General features: G+C 39.5%; 1 protein-coding gene across 3 annotated transcripts in view; it reads left to right on the top strand.

Moving 5' to 3' along the window:
* IPO11 (importin 11) overlaps positions 1–18,424 on the top strand; it is a 200,547-nt gene that overhangs the window by 146,331 nt on the left and 35,792 nt on the right. For all 3 annotated transcript variants that reach the window (XM_045285112.1, XM_045285111.1, XM_004703583.2), the window contains one exon: positions 10,858–10,953. In XM_045285112.1, the coding sequence (XP_045141047.1) occupies positions 10,858–10,953 (96 nt within the window). The remainder of the gene's footprint in view (positions 1–10,857; positions 10,954–18,424) is intronic.

Below are 18,424 nucleotides of genomic sequence, written 5' to 3'. Positions count from 1 at the left end.
TGAACTTTGTCATTTGGTAAATTCTATCCTTTTGGTCTTAAGCAGTTGATGATTTTGCCACAGAGGGTAAGTTCATTTCCAAGCTTGAAGCGTCTCAGGCTTCCACTCTGACCAATAAACTTGGCCTCATTTATGATTTTGAGTCTGTTCTACGGTTTTCTCTCATGCTACCTAGGACCTTCTAATGTAGTCTCGTTCATAGCAATTGGTAGTGGCTGGACATCATCTGTTTTTTCTGGTCTCCAGGTATTAGAGATGTTTTTTGGGGTCAGTTCAATGGACGAATGGTTTCCATGTCTTTCAGTTTTCATCAGTCTTTTTTCCTCCAAAGGGCAGAGACCAATGGTTATACCTTAGATGGCCACTCACGAACTTTTTAGACCTCGAAATGCTATTTATTAAAGTAAGATTTAGAACATTGTGAGTTATGTTATACTAGTTAACCTTGGTGCCCTCCGAAACTGTAGTCCTAACCTTGCAGGTCCAGCAGCTCATCCCTTGAAGGTGTTTGGCTGTGTTTGAGAAGTTTTCATAGCTTACCTCCCTGTTTGCTCCACCATGTTCATGGATTTGCAGCAGAGACATCAAATCTGTGTGTATCCATGGGTCTGCATCTGACTCCCGCAACATGTCAGTTCAGCCTGCATGTCTATCCAAGTAGGATTGGGTGGGTGACATTTTTACTGTCTTCTTTTTCCATCATTTCCCCCTAACCTTCCTCCTACTGTACATTGCTTCTCCTTCCCCAAAGTTCACACTTGCGCTTTTAATGTTTTTGAAGAACTGTGATATAAAAGAGGACACTATGTTCCAGTAGGAAATAAGTTTTCTGGGCCTGAATTGTCTGGAAATCTCTTGCATCCACATGCACACATGTGCAGTCATTTTTTTGTATCATTTCTTCCTTTGTGTCTTGGTTTTCTTATACATGTACATAAACCTCAGCCTGTTTTCTACTTTAGATTTTCAACATTGGAAAATAAATTTTTTTCCCCCAAAGACCATCTTTGAAATTTATTTTCCAGCCTTATTGCATACATGTATATTTTCTTCGAGGCTCTGTGGAACAAAACTTTTATGCTATAGGGCAATTTTGTCTTGGATTGACTGTGTCCTCCTCAATTATTTATTTATCAGCTGTAAAAGCCTACTTGCACATTGTCTTCTAGAATCAAGACTAGACACACTTGTAGTTTTATCCACATTGGGAGTACAATTAGATGGATTCTCGGGCTAGGGTTATTGGCAGAGGAAAAGCTCCTGGGACGAAAGCCTGAGTCTAGGAAGTGTTCCAGAAGGTGGTCGTAACTGGAGAATAGCGACAATGTGAAGAAGGTATTGGGTGAGGTCCAAGTAGGCAGCAGGAGCCAGATCAAACTAATGGAGTAAGATGTGGAGCTTTAAGTGTAATGGGTAGTTATTGGAAGTTATTGTTTATTACAGCAAGAGATTCCGGGAACGCAAGAGGAAAGCGAATTTTGGGAATAATGAGGGCAACAAATGTATAGATGTGCTTTACACAATTGATCTATGTATTGTGATGAATTGTATGAGCCCCAATAAATTGATTAAAAAAAAAAGATATCTAATAAAAGAGCACCCTCGCCTACTCTGAGAGTATGGATTGGAGGAAACCAGGAGTGGAAACTTCGTCATTGGGAAATTTGTGCAATAATTTATAAACTGGAGCCAGATATGACTTGCAGCACAGTTAATAGACACAAAGTTTTCAGAGAGCGGAGGCAGGATTTGGTAGTGCATTGGGTACCAGAGGGATGAATGAGAAGGGAGAGCAAGACTGCATCCCAGGTTTTTTGTCTGTGCCACTGGTTACTTGGAGTTGCGGTCTCTTGACTCAGAGTCTGTTTTGCTTTGTGTCTGGGTTCATTATTTGTGGGAGGGGGGGATGCACTAAAAAATTTGGTGTTGAATATCCTGTTTGTGGGACTGCCAAAGTGAATAAGAAAGATAACAGCTGTACTTAGGGTTCAGGAGCTCAGAGCAGTCATTGTGTGTTAGCACCGTTTTTAAAGAAGTTGGCAGTAAAGCTTGCATATGGCAGGTCTAAACCTAAGTGGGAAATAACACCCCCCCCCTCCCCAATCCATTTTCCTTATTAAAAAAAATTGTTGTCAGATGCTGTTGAGTTAACTCGATATTTACAGTGACCTTTTGTTCAGTAGAACAAAATGCTGCCTGTTCCTGCATCAGCCCCCCAGTCACCGTGTTTGATCCTATTGCAGCTGTTGTACCAACCAAAGGCTTCCTATGGCTGGTTGCTTGTCTTTATATTAAAAAAAACAACAACTCATGGTTGTTTCAGCAACTTGGACATAAACACACACATGCACACAAGGGGGCTTGAAACAATGGATTTAAAAGGTAATAAAATTATCCCAATGAACGTCTTCAAATCTCAGAATAGGAAAAAGTCTGTTCATAATACCAAATACTTGATTTAATCATACATACTTATTTTAAAGTAGTGTATAATTTATCTATGCTTCTCCCCCTCTCATTTCATGAAACTTTTATTAAAATGCTTCCCATAAATCTTTGACTTAATTATCTTCATCATTACCAGTAAAAGCCTCCTTTGACCATGGAACACTTTTCCAGATGGCACCGTCTGTGTTTTAGTCTGAACTGTGTAAGCACTTGCCTGGGACTTTAACCTCAAGACGTATATATCTTTTCCTGTAACTTTAACACCATTGGCACACTTGGTAAAAAAATCTTTTTCCCCAATAGGTGTGTTAATTGTATAGCATTGTTAACATAGGCTGTGTAGCTTTGTTTTCAGCTATGTCCACCATTTTCATTGTAAACCTATGTCCTGTAATCTAGTGTCAGAACTTTCTTAGATTTCTGTGGGATGAGATTCAGGATCAGCGTGAGGTGGAGGTGAGACAGCCCTACTCTCCACAAAAAATTATTTTTTTTTAACCATTGCTGACAAAAGACATTTTGTCCACAGCACTGTCCACTACATTGCTGGGTTCAGTGTCCACATGGAATATGCTCTCATATATGTGTTTTATCAGGGAAGGAACAGATTACAGCGCAGGATCGGAATCACCTTGGAAGTAACAGAATGCAGTTTGTTAATCAGGACAGCAGCCAAGCACGCCACCCTTCTGGGCTGTGCATCTTCTGTTATCAGCCAAGCTGAGCATACCTGCTTTGCCTTCAGATACCAACATGCTGCCCAGGGCTCCTTCATGGCACTTGGACCTACTGCTGTGGGGACTTGTTCCGTCCCTTTCTAGGCTTCTGCTTGCAGCCCCCCTAGGCCCTAGGGTTACAGCTCTCCGCATAACTGGGGACTCTGCCATGCCCAGGGCAGTCCAGCTTGGGCCCCACACCACTGATGGCTCTGCTCAGGTACCTGCCAGGCCTGCTTCTCTTTTGCAGAGCATTCAGCTTTGTTTGCAACCTGCCCTGAGGTGCCCAGCTCTTCAACTGTTCCGTAGGCCAATTACCCACCACTACCGCCAGTCTTCTGGTTCCTGCCGCTCATACTGCTGTTGCCATTTCTCTGCTGCTTGGCTTTACTGTGCTAGTCACCACCTCTCTGCCATTTCGCAGTGTTCTTCAGTGTTACAGCGCTCACGTCCAGGCCTCGAAGGGTCTCACTACAAAGAACCTAGACCCCAAGAACATACTTCGTTCTAGACGCTTGCTGGTAGTGAGGTTTCTCCCTACACGCTTCCACTCTGGGCTTGGCCTGTTAATGTAAGCCATCTCCTCATCATTTGTCCAGCATGTCCCTCACAAGCAGACCACAGACCACCCAATCTTCACAGGTCCCTAAAGCCTGTAAAAAGAAACCACTGCACTGTGTATCTCCAATCCCTGGTTACCAAAGTTGTTACATTTTTATATCCTTTAAAATTAAAATACACAACAACCTAACATTAAATCAGTTTCTACATGTATATTTCAGTGACATTGATCATGTGTTCTTCAAGTTGTATGCCCATTTCCGTTCTCTTTCCAAATGATGCCACCACCATGTTTATCCCTAAGCTAAAACCTTCCTCCTGCTCCTGGTAACCACGAATTCCTTATGGGTTCTGTCCATTTGATTATTTCATGTAAATGATATCAGAATATTTTTTCCTTTTGTACAATATCATTTATGAATGTAATGTTCTTCATGTCCATCCACGTTGTGGCATGCATCAGAACTTCATTCCCCTTAACGACTGGGAAATAGGCCACTGCCTTTTTATACCTTGCTTTTAAAAAATCTATTCATTTGCTGGACATTTCTGTGGTTCTACCTTTTGGCTGTTGTGACTAGTGCTACGAGTCTTGGCTGACATGCCTATGTTTGTGTGCACCGGTGCTTTCTGGTCCAGTGTGGAATTAAGGCTCATGTGGTGGTTCTAGGTTCAGCTTTTCTCGGAACTGCCAAACTTCCCCAGCAGCTGCCCTGTTCAGCTTTGCTGCCACCATCAGATGAGGGCTTCTTAAGATCCTTTTCAATAAAATAAGAACTAAGGCTGTCTTACAGCTCTATAAGCATCTAAAATAAGCATTGATTCTGTATTTTTCTAGTTCATTATCTTTTCCAAATAGTTCTCGGTCCATCAGTGATCATGTAACTCCTTTCATGGATCCTTAGTGTGGCTTCATTGGCAGTGTTTTGTATAGCGTGGACTCTCGAAACTCATATAGGATGACAATTTCTGCCCATCGCACAAACTCATTAGGCTACATATCTTACTGTCTTGAAAAGGTGGCTTTATTATTTGACCTATATATGTGTCCACTCAAGAAAAGTAATTAAGGGCTTTTGTAAGTTTCATTGCTGGATGCAAATGAGTGCAAGTTCCATTTTACGCTAACTTAGTGAATTTCCCTGGAATTTTTAGCCTATTGTCAGCGTTTGTGAAAGGAAATAGAATTATTAATGTGCTTTTCCTGCCTGTGTGGGGAATTACTTTATAGAAAGGATATGTATTTCCATATAAGTGACAAATGTATCTGCAGCTGAAGTTCTAGAAAGTATGCAAGAGGGAAAAATTTGCCATTAAATTAATATAAATGCCACCTCTTTTGTGGTCCCCGGTGTTGTAGAATTTCTGCAATAGGGCTGATAAAGTTTTTTCCCTTCAATAAACAGCTTGTATTTGCATCATCCTGTTTAATAATAGGTAAAGAAATACAATTATGAAAATGCTTTATTTGGGTTTAACTATTTATAGCTTCCTTATCTTTTTATATTTGGAATAGTGTAATGCAAGAAAGACTGTACGTGTTAATGGCTTGATGTGTAAATAACATAATTGTGGACTGGTTAGAGCTGTGAAATTTCTAAAGTGGTGTTGGTTCTGATCCACTCCTTTCTTATTTCTGCCAGTGCGAGAAACTTTCCTACTAGTTTCAGCTTATAAACTGGCTCTGTAGAGTTACTCTTCCCTTTTGTTTGTATTGCTGTGTGCATATGTGGGTTTCCTTCCAGGACCAAGAAAAGGTGACATCGGAATATAAATCCACCCTAAAAGGGCAGTACCAATAACAATAAAAGCTGAATAAATAGAAACTGAAGACCTATTTACATTCAAAGTAGTATTGATGATTCAGGCTTGCCAAATATATGTAATAATGCCGTGCCTTTGGGAATTGAAAATTTTGCTATGTCTCTCAAGACAGTTTCCTACATGTTGTAGTTTGGGTTCATAATGGTACAAGAAGACAGAAATAACTTTAAGCCAGCATGGTTTTCAAAATTGGGTCAGTTAAGACAAGATTGACTAATCTGTATCTATATATGCACATATTTTTAGCACATCATTTTCAAAAGCAAAGGAAAAAAATCACTGTATTCACTGTATTAGGTTTCTGTAATCTATTACTTTTATACTGATAGAAAATGCCTTAAAATGTCACACTTTAGGAAATACTAAGACAATGAATTCGTTTTAGTCATGTATTTCTTGCACCCAAAGAGTTAGCTGGAAACTGGAAATGGCTTTACAAAACCAAATGGTCCTTTTTGCTACGATCACAATTTTTCATGTATTTTCCTGTTTAATTCTTGTATCTCTGAAACATCACTCATAACAGACAAACATCTTTAAAAAGATAGTCCTGTCTTTTCTACAGTAAATGTCTATGGGAATAAATTACGGTATCAACCAAATATGTAAAATAAAGTATGTGTGGAAGCTAAGGAAGAAAATATTCAGGTCATTAATATTTTCTCCTCTGGGTTTTACTTTCATTTTCCTAGCCTTTATTTTTTTTTATGCTAAACTTGCATTTTAAAGTGAATATTCCAGAAATAGATTCCCAATATTGTCACCTTCTAGTCTATAACTTGACTCACATCTTGTGTCTTCAGTTGTATAGTCTGGTATTTATAACTCAGCTATCTGTACTTATTTACAAGAGAAATAAGTAAAAACGGCAATTTTTAAGTTTTTTGGATCATTAATTTCTTTGATTACTTATTAAATGTTTGCATTATGCATAGTTACCCTGTATGAGATAAAAAATAAATGTAGCTTGTGGTCTCTGCCTCACATTGCTTATCATTTGAGGGAGTGAATGCACACAGACATGAAAAATTAAATGACATAACAGAAGCCACACGAGTTACATGCCTATTGAGTGTTTAAAGAGTTGTGCTTTTGAGGCTGTAATAGGACGCAGTGCCGTTTGCAGTGGCTCAGTGAGTGGTGAGGGAAGACTTCACGGGGGAAGTGTGCACTGAGGGGAGTAAAGACAGTGAGGGGACATTGTGAGAGAAGCCGAATCAGGAAGCATTCTGTGCAGACGGTGGCAACGTGACTCTTTGCTGGAAAGTAGTGAAGTAATGGGATATAATTTAGGCAAGGTGGATTTAATAGAGCTTGCTGAAGTCGGTGATAACCCTTGCAAGTTTTTAAACTAAAGAGAAAGAGAATGTATTAAAAGAGACTAGAGTAGCAAGTACTAATTTGCTTCTTGGAAAATCCCAGTAATTAGGCAGTGAACAGAATACTCAGGTCCTGTTAGGCATTGGAAGCTGTACGTAACATTAAACTGAAAGTGAGAATCCTCTGTTTAGCAGGAACATCTATCCTAATGTAGTCAGTAAAAGATGGAGCTTTTGCCTTGAAAATTCCCAGGTTATAAGTGATGATACAATGGCTCAAATGTCTAGGGGATATTGGTTAAAAATAAGAAGCAGTAATTTCCCAACCTCCCAAACCACGCCCATTGCCTTTGGGCTGATTCCAACTCAGAGCGACCCTATATTAATTTGTAGACCCAGCAATTTGCTATTATTTCTTTCTGTAGTAACACCCAGAGAACAGTATACTGTGACCTCACATGAATGCCAGTGAATGAGTCAGAAATACCGCTGAACTTGAGAAAGGCTGTTACTCCGGGTATTGTAACCTGGTTACAAACAAAAGGAATAGCTAATGTGTTGCTTAATTTCTTTATCCCTTCTACAAATTTCTAGCCCATAATGAGCACCTGAGTTTATAGCCCAGCACTTCTAAAAAAATTTTTTTTGAACAGATAATATTCACAAGTGCAACACATCTCTGCATTCAACAGTATCTTGTTTCTTTTAGTTTTGGAGTTCTCTGAAATAGATGTCTTTTTATCCCTGCACCTATTGAGTATCCGACACATTTTGTAAACGCCATGGTGTTGATTACAGTAGACGAACTCTGCATGATGATCTGCTTTACCAGGAAGGATTGGCTTGGGTAAAGATTTGTATGGACTCTTTTAAAAATTATTTTTATTTAATAATGATAGCTCATCATGTTTTTAATAGTTTTATGGGCATATACGTTGCATATCATACAATTTAATTGTTCATTCATATTAAGAAGAGATGTGTAATCATCACAATTTCAGAACATTTTATTTATTTTTAATCATTTTATTAGGGGCTCATACAACTCTTATCACACTCCATACATACATCAATTGTGTAGAGCACATCTGTACATTCATTACACTCATCATTCTCAAAACATTTGCTCTCCACTTAAGCCTGTGGCATCAGCTCCTCATTGTTCCCCCTCCCTCCCCACACCTCCTTCCTCATGAACTCTTGATAATTTTTAAATTATTATTTTGTCATATCCTTTGCACTCCCGTCTTTGAAAATGAACTCATATCCTAATAAAAAGCAGAAGTCCTGCTGGCTCAGTGAGTTAAGCTTTTGATTCCTCGTTAGCAATGGCAGGGTTCAAACTCGGGCTCCTGGAGCGAGAGAGCGGAAGATGAGACTGTCATTCCCTAAGGAGCAGTCCTTGTGAGTGTGAATCGACTGCATGGGAGCGGGCATACTTCTTGTTTTTTGACAAGCCAGCTGCCTGTTTATTAATACCTACACTGAGCAGTCTTCCAAAGTCCACTAATGGGACTACACCACGTTATAAAGTTTTGGTTTAGTATAATTACGTGATTTTTTAAAAAAGACTGCTATTGAGGTTATCCCATGTATCTATCAAAATCTAAGCAGCACAGTTGTAGTCTGATAACGCTTTGCAGTGAATCAGAATGGACTTGATGCACTAGTGTTTTGTTTGTAGTGTACTAGCATGGAACTTAGTGCGGGTAGTGAGTTATGTACTGTGTTGCTCATTCTTAAGGTCAGCAGTTCAAGACCATGAATTGATCCAAGGTAGAAAGATGAGGTTTGATTGTGGTAGCAATTGTACATTTTACTTGATGTGATTGAAATTTGGAATGATAACATATATGTATTAAATCCCAATTAAACTTTTGAAAAGAAAAAGGAAAAAAAGAAAGTGAAACAGCTTCCTACACCAGAAAAAAAACAATGTTTTTGCAGTCTCAGAAGCCCTCAGAGGTCACCAGACCTATAGGGTGGCAATGAGTTGGAACCATTGACTCAGTGGCAGTGAGTTTGATTTTTGCTTTGGAGCATGGAGCTTAGTATTCCTTTGGGGGCTTCTAGAATGCAGTATTTTTCTGGTTAATGTCAACTGTTACTTCTTCATTGGTGTGTGGTGATTTGAGAGAGAGCTGAGTGACATCTAAGATTACATGGTTCCCTCTGGCTACCACCAGTTCTGTTACGTTATATCCTGTGTTAGGTTTGAGTGGATGACTGGGAAGACTTTCATAAGGTGACACACAGAGAAGAATTGTAATAAAACGTGGGGCCACTATGAATGAGTTGGAAATCCACTCTGTGGCAGTGACTTTGGTTTGGGTTTGGAGTAGTTAGGGTTAGCAGCTGATTGCAAGATGCTTAGACCACCCAGGCTCGTACCTTCTGCCACAAACCAAACCCAACTCTGCCATGGAGTCAGGTCCAACTCCTAGTGACCCTGGAGGGACAGGGCGGAGAACTGAGGACTTCTGAGACTGGCTCTTTACAGAAGCCTTCTCTTTCTCTTGCAGAATGGCTGATGGCTTCATTCTGCTGAGCTTGTGGTTAGTTGCCTAATACATAACTGCTGCATCTTAATGCACAGCAGTTAACCATTACTGTTAATGCAGATGAAAATGCGATCTATGAATCACAGTAACACTTTGCCCATCTGGTGAAGTAGGTCTCATTCGAAAGTACAGACAAAAGATACGGACTTCAGAAATGTAGAGCAAAGGCTGAAACTGGATCCAGCCACTGCTGACTCTGGGAATTGCTTTCTGAAACCTTCTACGTTGATCATGCAGAATGAGAAACACTCCAAGTATATTGTAAAAATGATACTGTATGTTCCATTAAATCAGGAATTAGTAGCCAGTTAGTTTTAAATGCAAGTTTCTTACTTCACTGTGCCAATGAATGATTATATTCTTTTACCTTTTTACAGTTATTGTTGTTAGGGGCCATCAAATTGGTTTAGACCAGTGGTTCTCAACCTTCCTAATGCTGTGACTTTACATATAGTGAAACTTACCCTTCAAGTGTACAGTTTCGGTAAACACACACAGCTGTAGTTGTATAACCACCAGCCTCCTTAAGCTGTAGAACATTCTCATTTCCTCTGAAAGCTCTGTTGTATCTCTTGCAGTCAGTTTGTACTTCCTGACAAGCATTTTATAGATGTATGTTCAGTAGTTTTAGCCAATTCGGAATGTCACATAAATGTGTCACATAATGTGTAGCATTTTGAGTCTGGCTTCTTTCTTTTAGCTTAAAGCTTTTGAGCTTTATCCACATCGCTGTTTGTCATTTGTTTGGTTTTAATTATTATTCTATTATGTAAGTATTCTGAACTGTGTGTATTCACTAGTGGATAAACATTTACATTATTTGACATTTTGCATTATTATGAAGTGACTGTAAACATTCACATACAGGTCTTGGGTAAATTGTTAGGAATAGGGTTGCTTAGTTGCGTGGTGAGTTATTTGTGTTTCAAAAATTGCCCGAGTATTTTTGAAATAGATCTATCATTTTGTATTCTTAACTAGGATTGTTAGGAGAATTTCAGTTCGTTTTCATTCTTTCCAAGTATTTTCTCCCATCCTGTGACTTTTCTTTTTCTTGACATGCCTTTCGAAGGGCAGAGTTTTTAATCTTGAACACTTTGAATCTTTATCTCTTTAATTATAGAATTAACACGAGTCAGATTTGACTGGACAGCAGCCTGGTATAATAAAGAATGTAAGGGACTCATTCTTTCCTCTCATGTCAGCTCCTCTAGTACTTAAATACACTACACATTTAGCAAAATATGTTATAAATACATTAATAGTCTCATAAGCTGTAGCAAAGATAAAGCTTTTACCTTAAGAAATATATTTTAGACGTTTCCTTTTCTTTCAGAACTGAAAATTAGCTCCTAATAGGATAATTTAGAATGGGGGATTACCAATTGAAATATTCTAGTTAACCAGTTTGTTCTTCTTTTATTCTAGTGTTATCCAAGATAAATTCTGTGGCATTATAAACATCTCGGTGGAGGGCCTACATGATGTCATGACGGAAGATCCTGAAACAAGAACTTATAAAGAGTAGGTGGAGCATTTAATTAACCTCATTTGGATTTGGGGGATAATTAAGTAAATACATAATGAGTTTTGTTTAGTGGCATGATATAAACATAGTATGGAAACATTACAATTTTGCCCTATCTACTTTATCACTCATGTTTATTACTTGACCTGATAGCATTTATTATTTTGTTAACTATGGTCATCTGCTTTGGCTTTTTTGGCCTAATCATTTTATTATTTGATAATGGGTTCTTACAAAATTCCAAGTAAACATCTGTTTTAGCACTTGTAAATTTTGTTTTAAAATGTTTTGAGTATACTCTTTTTCAATGTAAAAAAAATTGACCTTTCCCTTAGGGCAAGTTATTTTGTGTTTGGTTGAAGCATAGTTGATATGTGTAAGATGTTTGAGGTATGTAATACTTGATGATGTTGTCAGATGCCTTTGAGTTGATTTTCTACTCGTTGCTAACCAGTCTGATGGAAGCTAACTGATGTCATAAGGGGTTTTCTAAATTGTAATTTTAGGAGTAGATCACCAGTGTTTTTCTTCTCTGGCTTTAAACTGTAGTCTTTTAGTCAATAGCCGAGTGCTTAACTGTCGCACCACTAGGGCTTATATGGTTATGAAAACTTGACAGTGAAAATGGAAGGCCATAGAGGAATACAAGGAGGTAACCCCTCAAAAACAGGAATAAAGCTTTGCTGGGAGGAGCTTTCATAGTAAGCATTTTTCCCCTAAGGCAAGCATTAAGCAACTCTCTCTGAGTTAGTGCACTCAGTGGTGTTGCCTAGGAAGATTCTCTCTGGTCACAGTGAATTTTTTTGTAAAAGCAGTTTCACTCAAACCTTGTTATTTTGTGATGGCCAATTTAAGAGAACAGTGTGAGACTGTAAAATTTTGTTTCTTGCTTGGTAAAAATGTCGCAGAAGCTGTTGTGATGTTGAATACATCTTACAAGGACAGGGCTAGGGGGAAAACTCAAGTGGTTTTTTCATTTCAAAAAAGGTGAAATTTCAATTGATTGCAAATCTCATTCTGGACTTTGCATCAACTTCCTGAATGCATTTGGAGTTTGTTTTACTAGGTCAGACTGTTAATCAAACTTTCTACTTAGAGGTTCTGAAAAGATTGTGTTAACAGTGCATGACAAAAAAGGCCTGCTTTGTGGCAGATGGGAATGGTTTTGCCACAACAATGCAGCTGCTCATGCAGCCATCACAGTGCACCAGTTTTTGGTGCAAATAAAACCAACAAAAAACAGCAGCATGCTTCTCATGCCATGTACCTGACTTACCTGACCTCACTCCATGTGCTTTCTTTTTGTTTCCGTGAATGACTGGGGACATGAAAGGACAGCAATTTGATGAAGTAGATGAGTTGAAGGAAAAAACAAGGGAGGTGCTGTCAGCCAACCAAACTGATGAGTTTGAAAAGTGATTCCAAGAATGGAATCACAGATTTGACAAATGTATTAAGTGTGATGGAGAGTACTTTGAAGGTGATAAGGTTGCTTTGTAAAAAAATCTAAATATATAACTTTCAGGGGGAATTCTGGTATTTTGGGGGTACCCCCTCATAGACGCATTTAAATTGTGGACTTATCAAAGAAAGTTGAATATGTCTTACACTGCCTAGAGAAGGAACAATTCTGCCTTTGAGGAAGTGCAGCCAAACAGTATTCCTCGAAGTCAGAACAGAGAGACCTGGTCTCACTTCTTTGGGCGTGTAAATGGAAAGATCAGTCCCTCGAGAAGAACCTTACACTCCATGGAGTACAGGATCAGTGAGAAAGGGGAAGGCCTTCAGAAATGGATTGATACTAATAGCCGTGACAATGGACTGACACGTAGCAATGATTGAGAGAGTGTCACACTGTTAATACACAAGGTCTCTTATCAGTCAGAGCCAACTCAGCAGAACTTAACAATAGAGTGCTTGATTAATTTTTTAAAAAAGGACTAGTTAAATTATGTAATTTAAGATAATTCGTGTGCTATTATTGGTAAATGCCGATAATCTCATTTATTAAGTTGAAATGCTTTCTGTGGGTGTGTTTTAAATTATTATATCCTTTTGTAATGGTAGTAATGTCACATTCTTTTTGAGGCTCTCTGCCCTGTAAAGATTTGCCATCAAAACCTTATAGATTGGTGGACAAACGAGATTTTTTACGTCAATGCCCTATATGCAGTATTAAGATATATACTATTCCATCCCAATTTTGTGATGACCATTCTGTTATATTTTGCTTATGCTTGTGCATAGTAAGATGTATCTTAGACGTGAGCCGCCTTCGGGGGTCACCCTAACCCAGGCACATTGAGCCCATAGACATAGAAATCCTAACAAGGGCTTGGGGTGGGGGAGGGGCAATATGGAAGGGTTGGGGAGCTAAGAGGGAAATGAAGTCCAGAAAGGAAAAATATGTCTGGAGAATTATTATGGAAAAAATTGTACAATTATGTTTGACATGATTGAACTATGGAATGAGATGGCATTATGTATTAATTTTCAAGTTACCACAATTTTTTTTTTAAAAAAAGCATAGATCCAGGAATGAGTTCTGGACTTGCATTAAATCCTAGCTCCAACCTGAGAACATTTAGTTTTTACATCATAGCCCTGCTCAATACTCAACTTAATGAAATGATCACTGAAGATAAGGGCAAAATGTGTCGAAGAAAGCAGATGGTGCCTGGCTATCAATTGAAAAAGTGTCTGGGGTCTTAAAGGCTTGTATTTGAACAAGCAGCCATCTAAGCGAGGAGCCATCTAAATCCATACCAGCTTGTGTGATCCAAAGATGACAATTTACAAAATTAGAATATGGTGAAGAGTAAAGTGTCAGAGGTTAAATCATGAACACCCAATTTGGAGAAGTCTGTGGAGGACAGTGGAACCCAAAGCCCCTCTGGTTGGACCGAGCTGCTGGCAGATCCGCTCTAGTCAAAGGCAAGAGTCCTGACCGGCCTTCCTATCGGGCAGAGACCACTGTCATCCTGACTATGCAGGATCAAACTTGGTACCAGGCCAGTGGTTCTCCCTATAGGCACGACCTGAATTAGTACTGGGGGCAAGTTTTCTTAGATGTCCCATGACAGAAATATTTTCCCTAGATTTTTCAATGTTCAATAGGGGTCTTCTCCCTCTTAGGCATTATTTATATTTTTGCCTTTATCCTGATACGATCTTGCACTATTTTGTTGGGTTTCCCAGCTGTGAAGCAGAGGAGGAATGGATGTATGAAAATAACCGTTACAAGGTATTGTCAGGAATGCAGAAGTGGGGAGTGGGTGATGGAGAGGGAAGGAGGATTTCGGGAGTGAACAGTGAAGGCGGGAGGGGTAGGAGCACTAGCACTGATAGTGATTGCATACCACCATGGTGGGTGGGGCTCTAAGATAGATGTGGTGGTGAGTGTACAACTCCCCTTGATGTGATTGAATGGTGGAACAATTGTATGCTGTGTGAATTATGAGTCAATAAAACCGTTGGGGTAAAACGGTAAAAAAAAAAAGAAACCTTATAGAGCAGTTCTAGTCTGTCTTACAGGGTTGATAAAAGTCAGAATTGACTTGACAGCACTGGGGATAGCGGATGGGAGGCTCTCATTGCTGTTAATAAAAGGCATGCTTCACAATGATAAGCAAGGCTGACTGATAAGCCTTGGACACTTGCCTTACCTTCCTTAATAATGTATCAAGCCTGCTTTTTTTCCCCCTCTCTTTCTAAACTCACCTGTATTACAGTGAACCCTCGTTTATCGTGGTTAATCGGTTCTAGACCCTACCGTGATAAATGAAATTCCGCGAAGTAGGATTCCTTATTTGTAAATCAAATATTTTCGTAGTTAGAGCATAGAGGACATGAAAAAACACCCTTTAGTCACCATTACACTCGTATTACCCAATTTATTAAACGAAAAAGGGAAAATACAGTAAAACATTTTGGACGTTACAATTATCATTTATTATTTATTATATTATTTATATGGCATCAAGCGTGTACAGTATGAGCCAATCAGTGGCAGTAATGACAGAGCATGCGCTGTTACGCAAAAACCGCCATAGAGCGAGGCCGCGGAAGTCGAAGCGCGAAGTGGCGAGGGTTCACTGTATATCAAAGCCAGTTCTACTCTGTCCTATAGATTTGACTTGACAGTAGTGAGATAATATGAGCCCCAAATGAGAAATCATTCATGAATTTATGTCCATTTTTAAAAGGTAACTATGATGCTCAGCACCCAGGCCATCATCCGTGGGGGGTATTAGCAAGTTTCAGACCCATGTTGTTTGTAAGGGTCCAGAGATTAGCCTGGAGTGTGCAGCAGCACCAGCAGCAGAGTTAAGCCACGGTGTAGAGATTCACTTCAAAAGAAATGATTTCCAACTGCTGACTTTTCAGATCACAGCCCAATGCACAGCCACTACACCACCAGAGCTTCCTCCCCTTTAAAAGTGCCTTTTTGAAACTAGAACTGTTCCCCTAGATTACTCCCCTTTTCTTAACTCAAAAGGGCAGATCCACTTCGCTCACAAGAAGGCCTCACTTCATTTCAGTTCTGCCCTGCCCTGTGCGTCACTCTGAGTGAGTATTGCCTAGATGGCAGTGAGGCCTGCCACTCTGCAGATGGTCATCAGTTTTTCTTGACTCTCACACATTGTATTGTTCAAATTTATCTGGGCCAGCTTGTCTCAGAATTATCTTCCAATACAGTCCTGTGTCAGAATTTTCACTAGGACCTGGCTTTATGGTTAAGGTGTTTACCTAGCCAGTTCTCACAAGGTCTTTGTTCTTCGTTCAATTCCTTAACAGACAGGGCAGAAGTCCCTGTTCTATTCCTGACAATAGCCGTGGGTTTATGCCGTATGTCTCCCTATTTTGTGCTTTCCCATAACACGTAGCGGTGTATGTGAAATACGTACTCAGGTGTTCCTTGTCAGAGGGATTTAAAAAGTCTGTGGGCAAATGGAATGAAAAGATACAGGAATTTTCCCATGGACGTTTTTAGGCTCCTTCGTTAAGTTTATTTTTACTTCTGAGTAGTAAATTAAAGCAGTTGCGTAGGTTTACAGAGAACACATGCAGGGCAGTAGGGACCCTCTGCTTTAGTAGGGATTCAGGAAAGTGCCGCTCCAGCCCATCATCGTCGGTACGAGTCCGAACCTAGGAAATAGAATAAACTGATACCACCGATCAGCTGAAGAGACGAGATTCTGAAAGGTTTTTAGAATGAAATTTAAAAATGATGCAGTATATTTCCATGATTTTAAAGGTCACAGAAGCTGAGAAAAGTGCAGTGACTCGGCAAGTTAGTGGAAGAATCCAGTCGTCTTACATGCCGAGCCTCAGCCATGAAGTTAAAAACTGCTTTGTAAAGGCAAAATGGTGCAGGTGAGGCAAACATAGGATTCCGACTAGAAAGACCTGGATGGAGGGTTAGTGCGTATGGGTAGCTGGAATGTATAGTCACGATTTCTCTGCCAGAATTGGGTGGTGATTGCTTTCTGTCCTTGGGTGATACTTAGCATAGCACAATGGAGAAACATCTGGGGTGGAGTTTCTGAGAGGGGTTAGATATTTGATAAATTTTCCTACTTTGTAATTCTATGAATTATAGTATATGAAACTATATAGCATAATTAGACTCTCAGAGAAGCCAACCCGAGGAACATAAAATGTGTTCAGTTATGTAGATAACTTGGCTTCCAACTTCCCCTTCCTGTTTATTGAAACATTTTTTCCCAAAAAAGTAAACTTTCCAGATATGTTGAACTGTCATTGTGTTCTCAATTTAGAAACAATTGTAACAAAGAATACCCTTCTTTCTTTAGCTGCCTAGAGAAGCCTTGTTGACAATTAGATCATTTCTCTGTTCAGATTTGTTTGTGCCCAGCACTGTGTCAAAAAGCTGCTTCAGTGTAGGAAGATGATGAGTTTTGCCCTAAATGAGCTCACAACCAGAAGGGGCCATGGGGACCAGTTAAGCAATCACAGCTACAGGAGAGAAAAATGGCCTGGGAAAAGAGAGTCTAACTTGTGTAGTGGGATCTACTATATATTTTCACATTTGATATAAAACTATTCTATTTATTGCCAGTGCATAGCAAGTGCAAATGCTTGAAAATTGAAAATTAGAATTAATGAAGATGACATTCCAAATATACCATAAGAGATAGGAGTCCTGATGTGTCTTCAGGTAAGCACAGGACCAATAACCATAGGTCAGCAGTTCAAACCCCCTACCAGCCACCCTGCTGGCGAGGGATGAGGCTACTTGCTCCTGTAAAACATTCAGGTTGGGAAACTATGAGTAGGACTTGACTCGATGGCCGTTTTGTTTGTTTTGTTTTTAAATAAAGGATAAATGTGCGTTTCAGAACAAAAGGGAATGTTTGTACATGTTCTGGGAAAGAGGATAAATGTGTTATTTAGATCATGAGGTTGTTGAAATGTGGAATAAAGGAGTTGAGAGCCAATTAGTGAAGGACCTCTAACCATTAGAATTTGGGACTATTTTTGGTAGACAATGGAGAGCCATTGGGGATTTTAAAGTAGAAGAGTCATGATGAGATGTATTCTTCAGAAAGGTCCCTTAGTTGCACTAGGGGTGACTGGGGAGTTAGAAGTGCCCAGTGTAGTGGAACATAGATCATTGAAACAATCTGGGATGTGTGTATTTAAGACACAGATTCTTCTAACCCCAGTCGAGTTTCATTAAATCAATTGTTTGCGGTAGGACCCTAGAACCTGCATTATAAGCAGGATCCCTGAGTAATTTGTATGAACTGAAAAATGAGAAACTACTCCGCTGGAGGTACAGAAGTCAGTTATGTAGCTGCTAGTCTCAGTGAGCAGTGATGAGTTATACTTGAGAGATTTTGGAGGAAGGACAGGCAGGAATTGGTGGCAGGTTGGTTGTATGTGGCTAAAGAGGGGTGAGTTCAAGTGGTAGCCCATGCACCTATGAGGACAAATATAAGTAATAACTTTAAAAAATAATTTTGCTCATAATTCATAGCCTGTACCTATTTTTTGCCCTTTAATAAGCCCTCTTAGGTATGTTGTTGTTTGGTGCCATCAATTCAGCTCAAACCCCTGGGGACCCAGTGCACAACAGAATGAAACACTGCGTGGCCCTGAGGCACCCTCTTACTGTTCCTACACCAGATCCCTCCGATGCTGCCTTTGTCAATCCATCTCATTGGGGGCCTTCCTCTTTTTTGCCGCCTCTCCATTGGTCTCTCCGGAAGGTATATTCAAAGTATATAAGACCAAGTCTTGCCATCCTTGCCTCGAAGGAGCACTCTGGCCTTACCACTTCCAGTACAGATCTGTTTAGCCACTTAGCAGTTTATGGTACTTTGAATATTCTTCTCCAGCACCACAATTCAAATGCATCCATTCTTCTATGACCTTCCTTGTTCAATGTACAACTTGCACATGTAAATGATGATGTAGAGATACTTAAATTTTCTCATATGC

The sequence above is a fragment of the Echinops telfairi genome, unplaced genomic scaffold, assembly GCF_000313985.2.
Source record: "Echinops telfairi isolate 266 unplaced genomic scaffold, ASM31398v2 ScPeMD7_7469;HRSCAF=8507_1, whole genome shotgun sequence".
NCBI classification, from domain to species: domain Eukaryota; kingdom Metazoa; phylum Chordata; class Mammalia; order Afrosoricida; family Tenrecidae; genus Echinops; species Echinops telfairi.
Note: the sequence above shows the minus strand (reverse complement) of the source record. Positions and strands in the feature narration are given on the sequence as shown.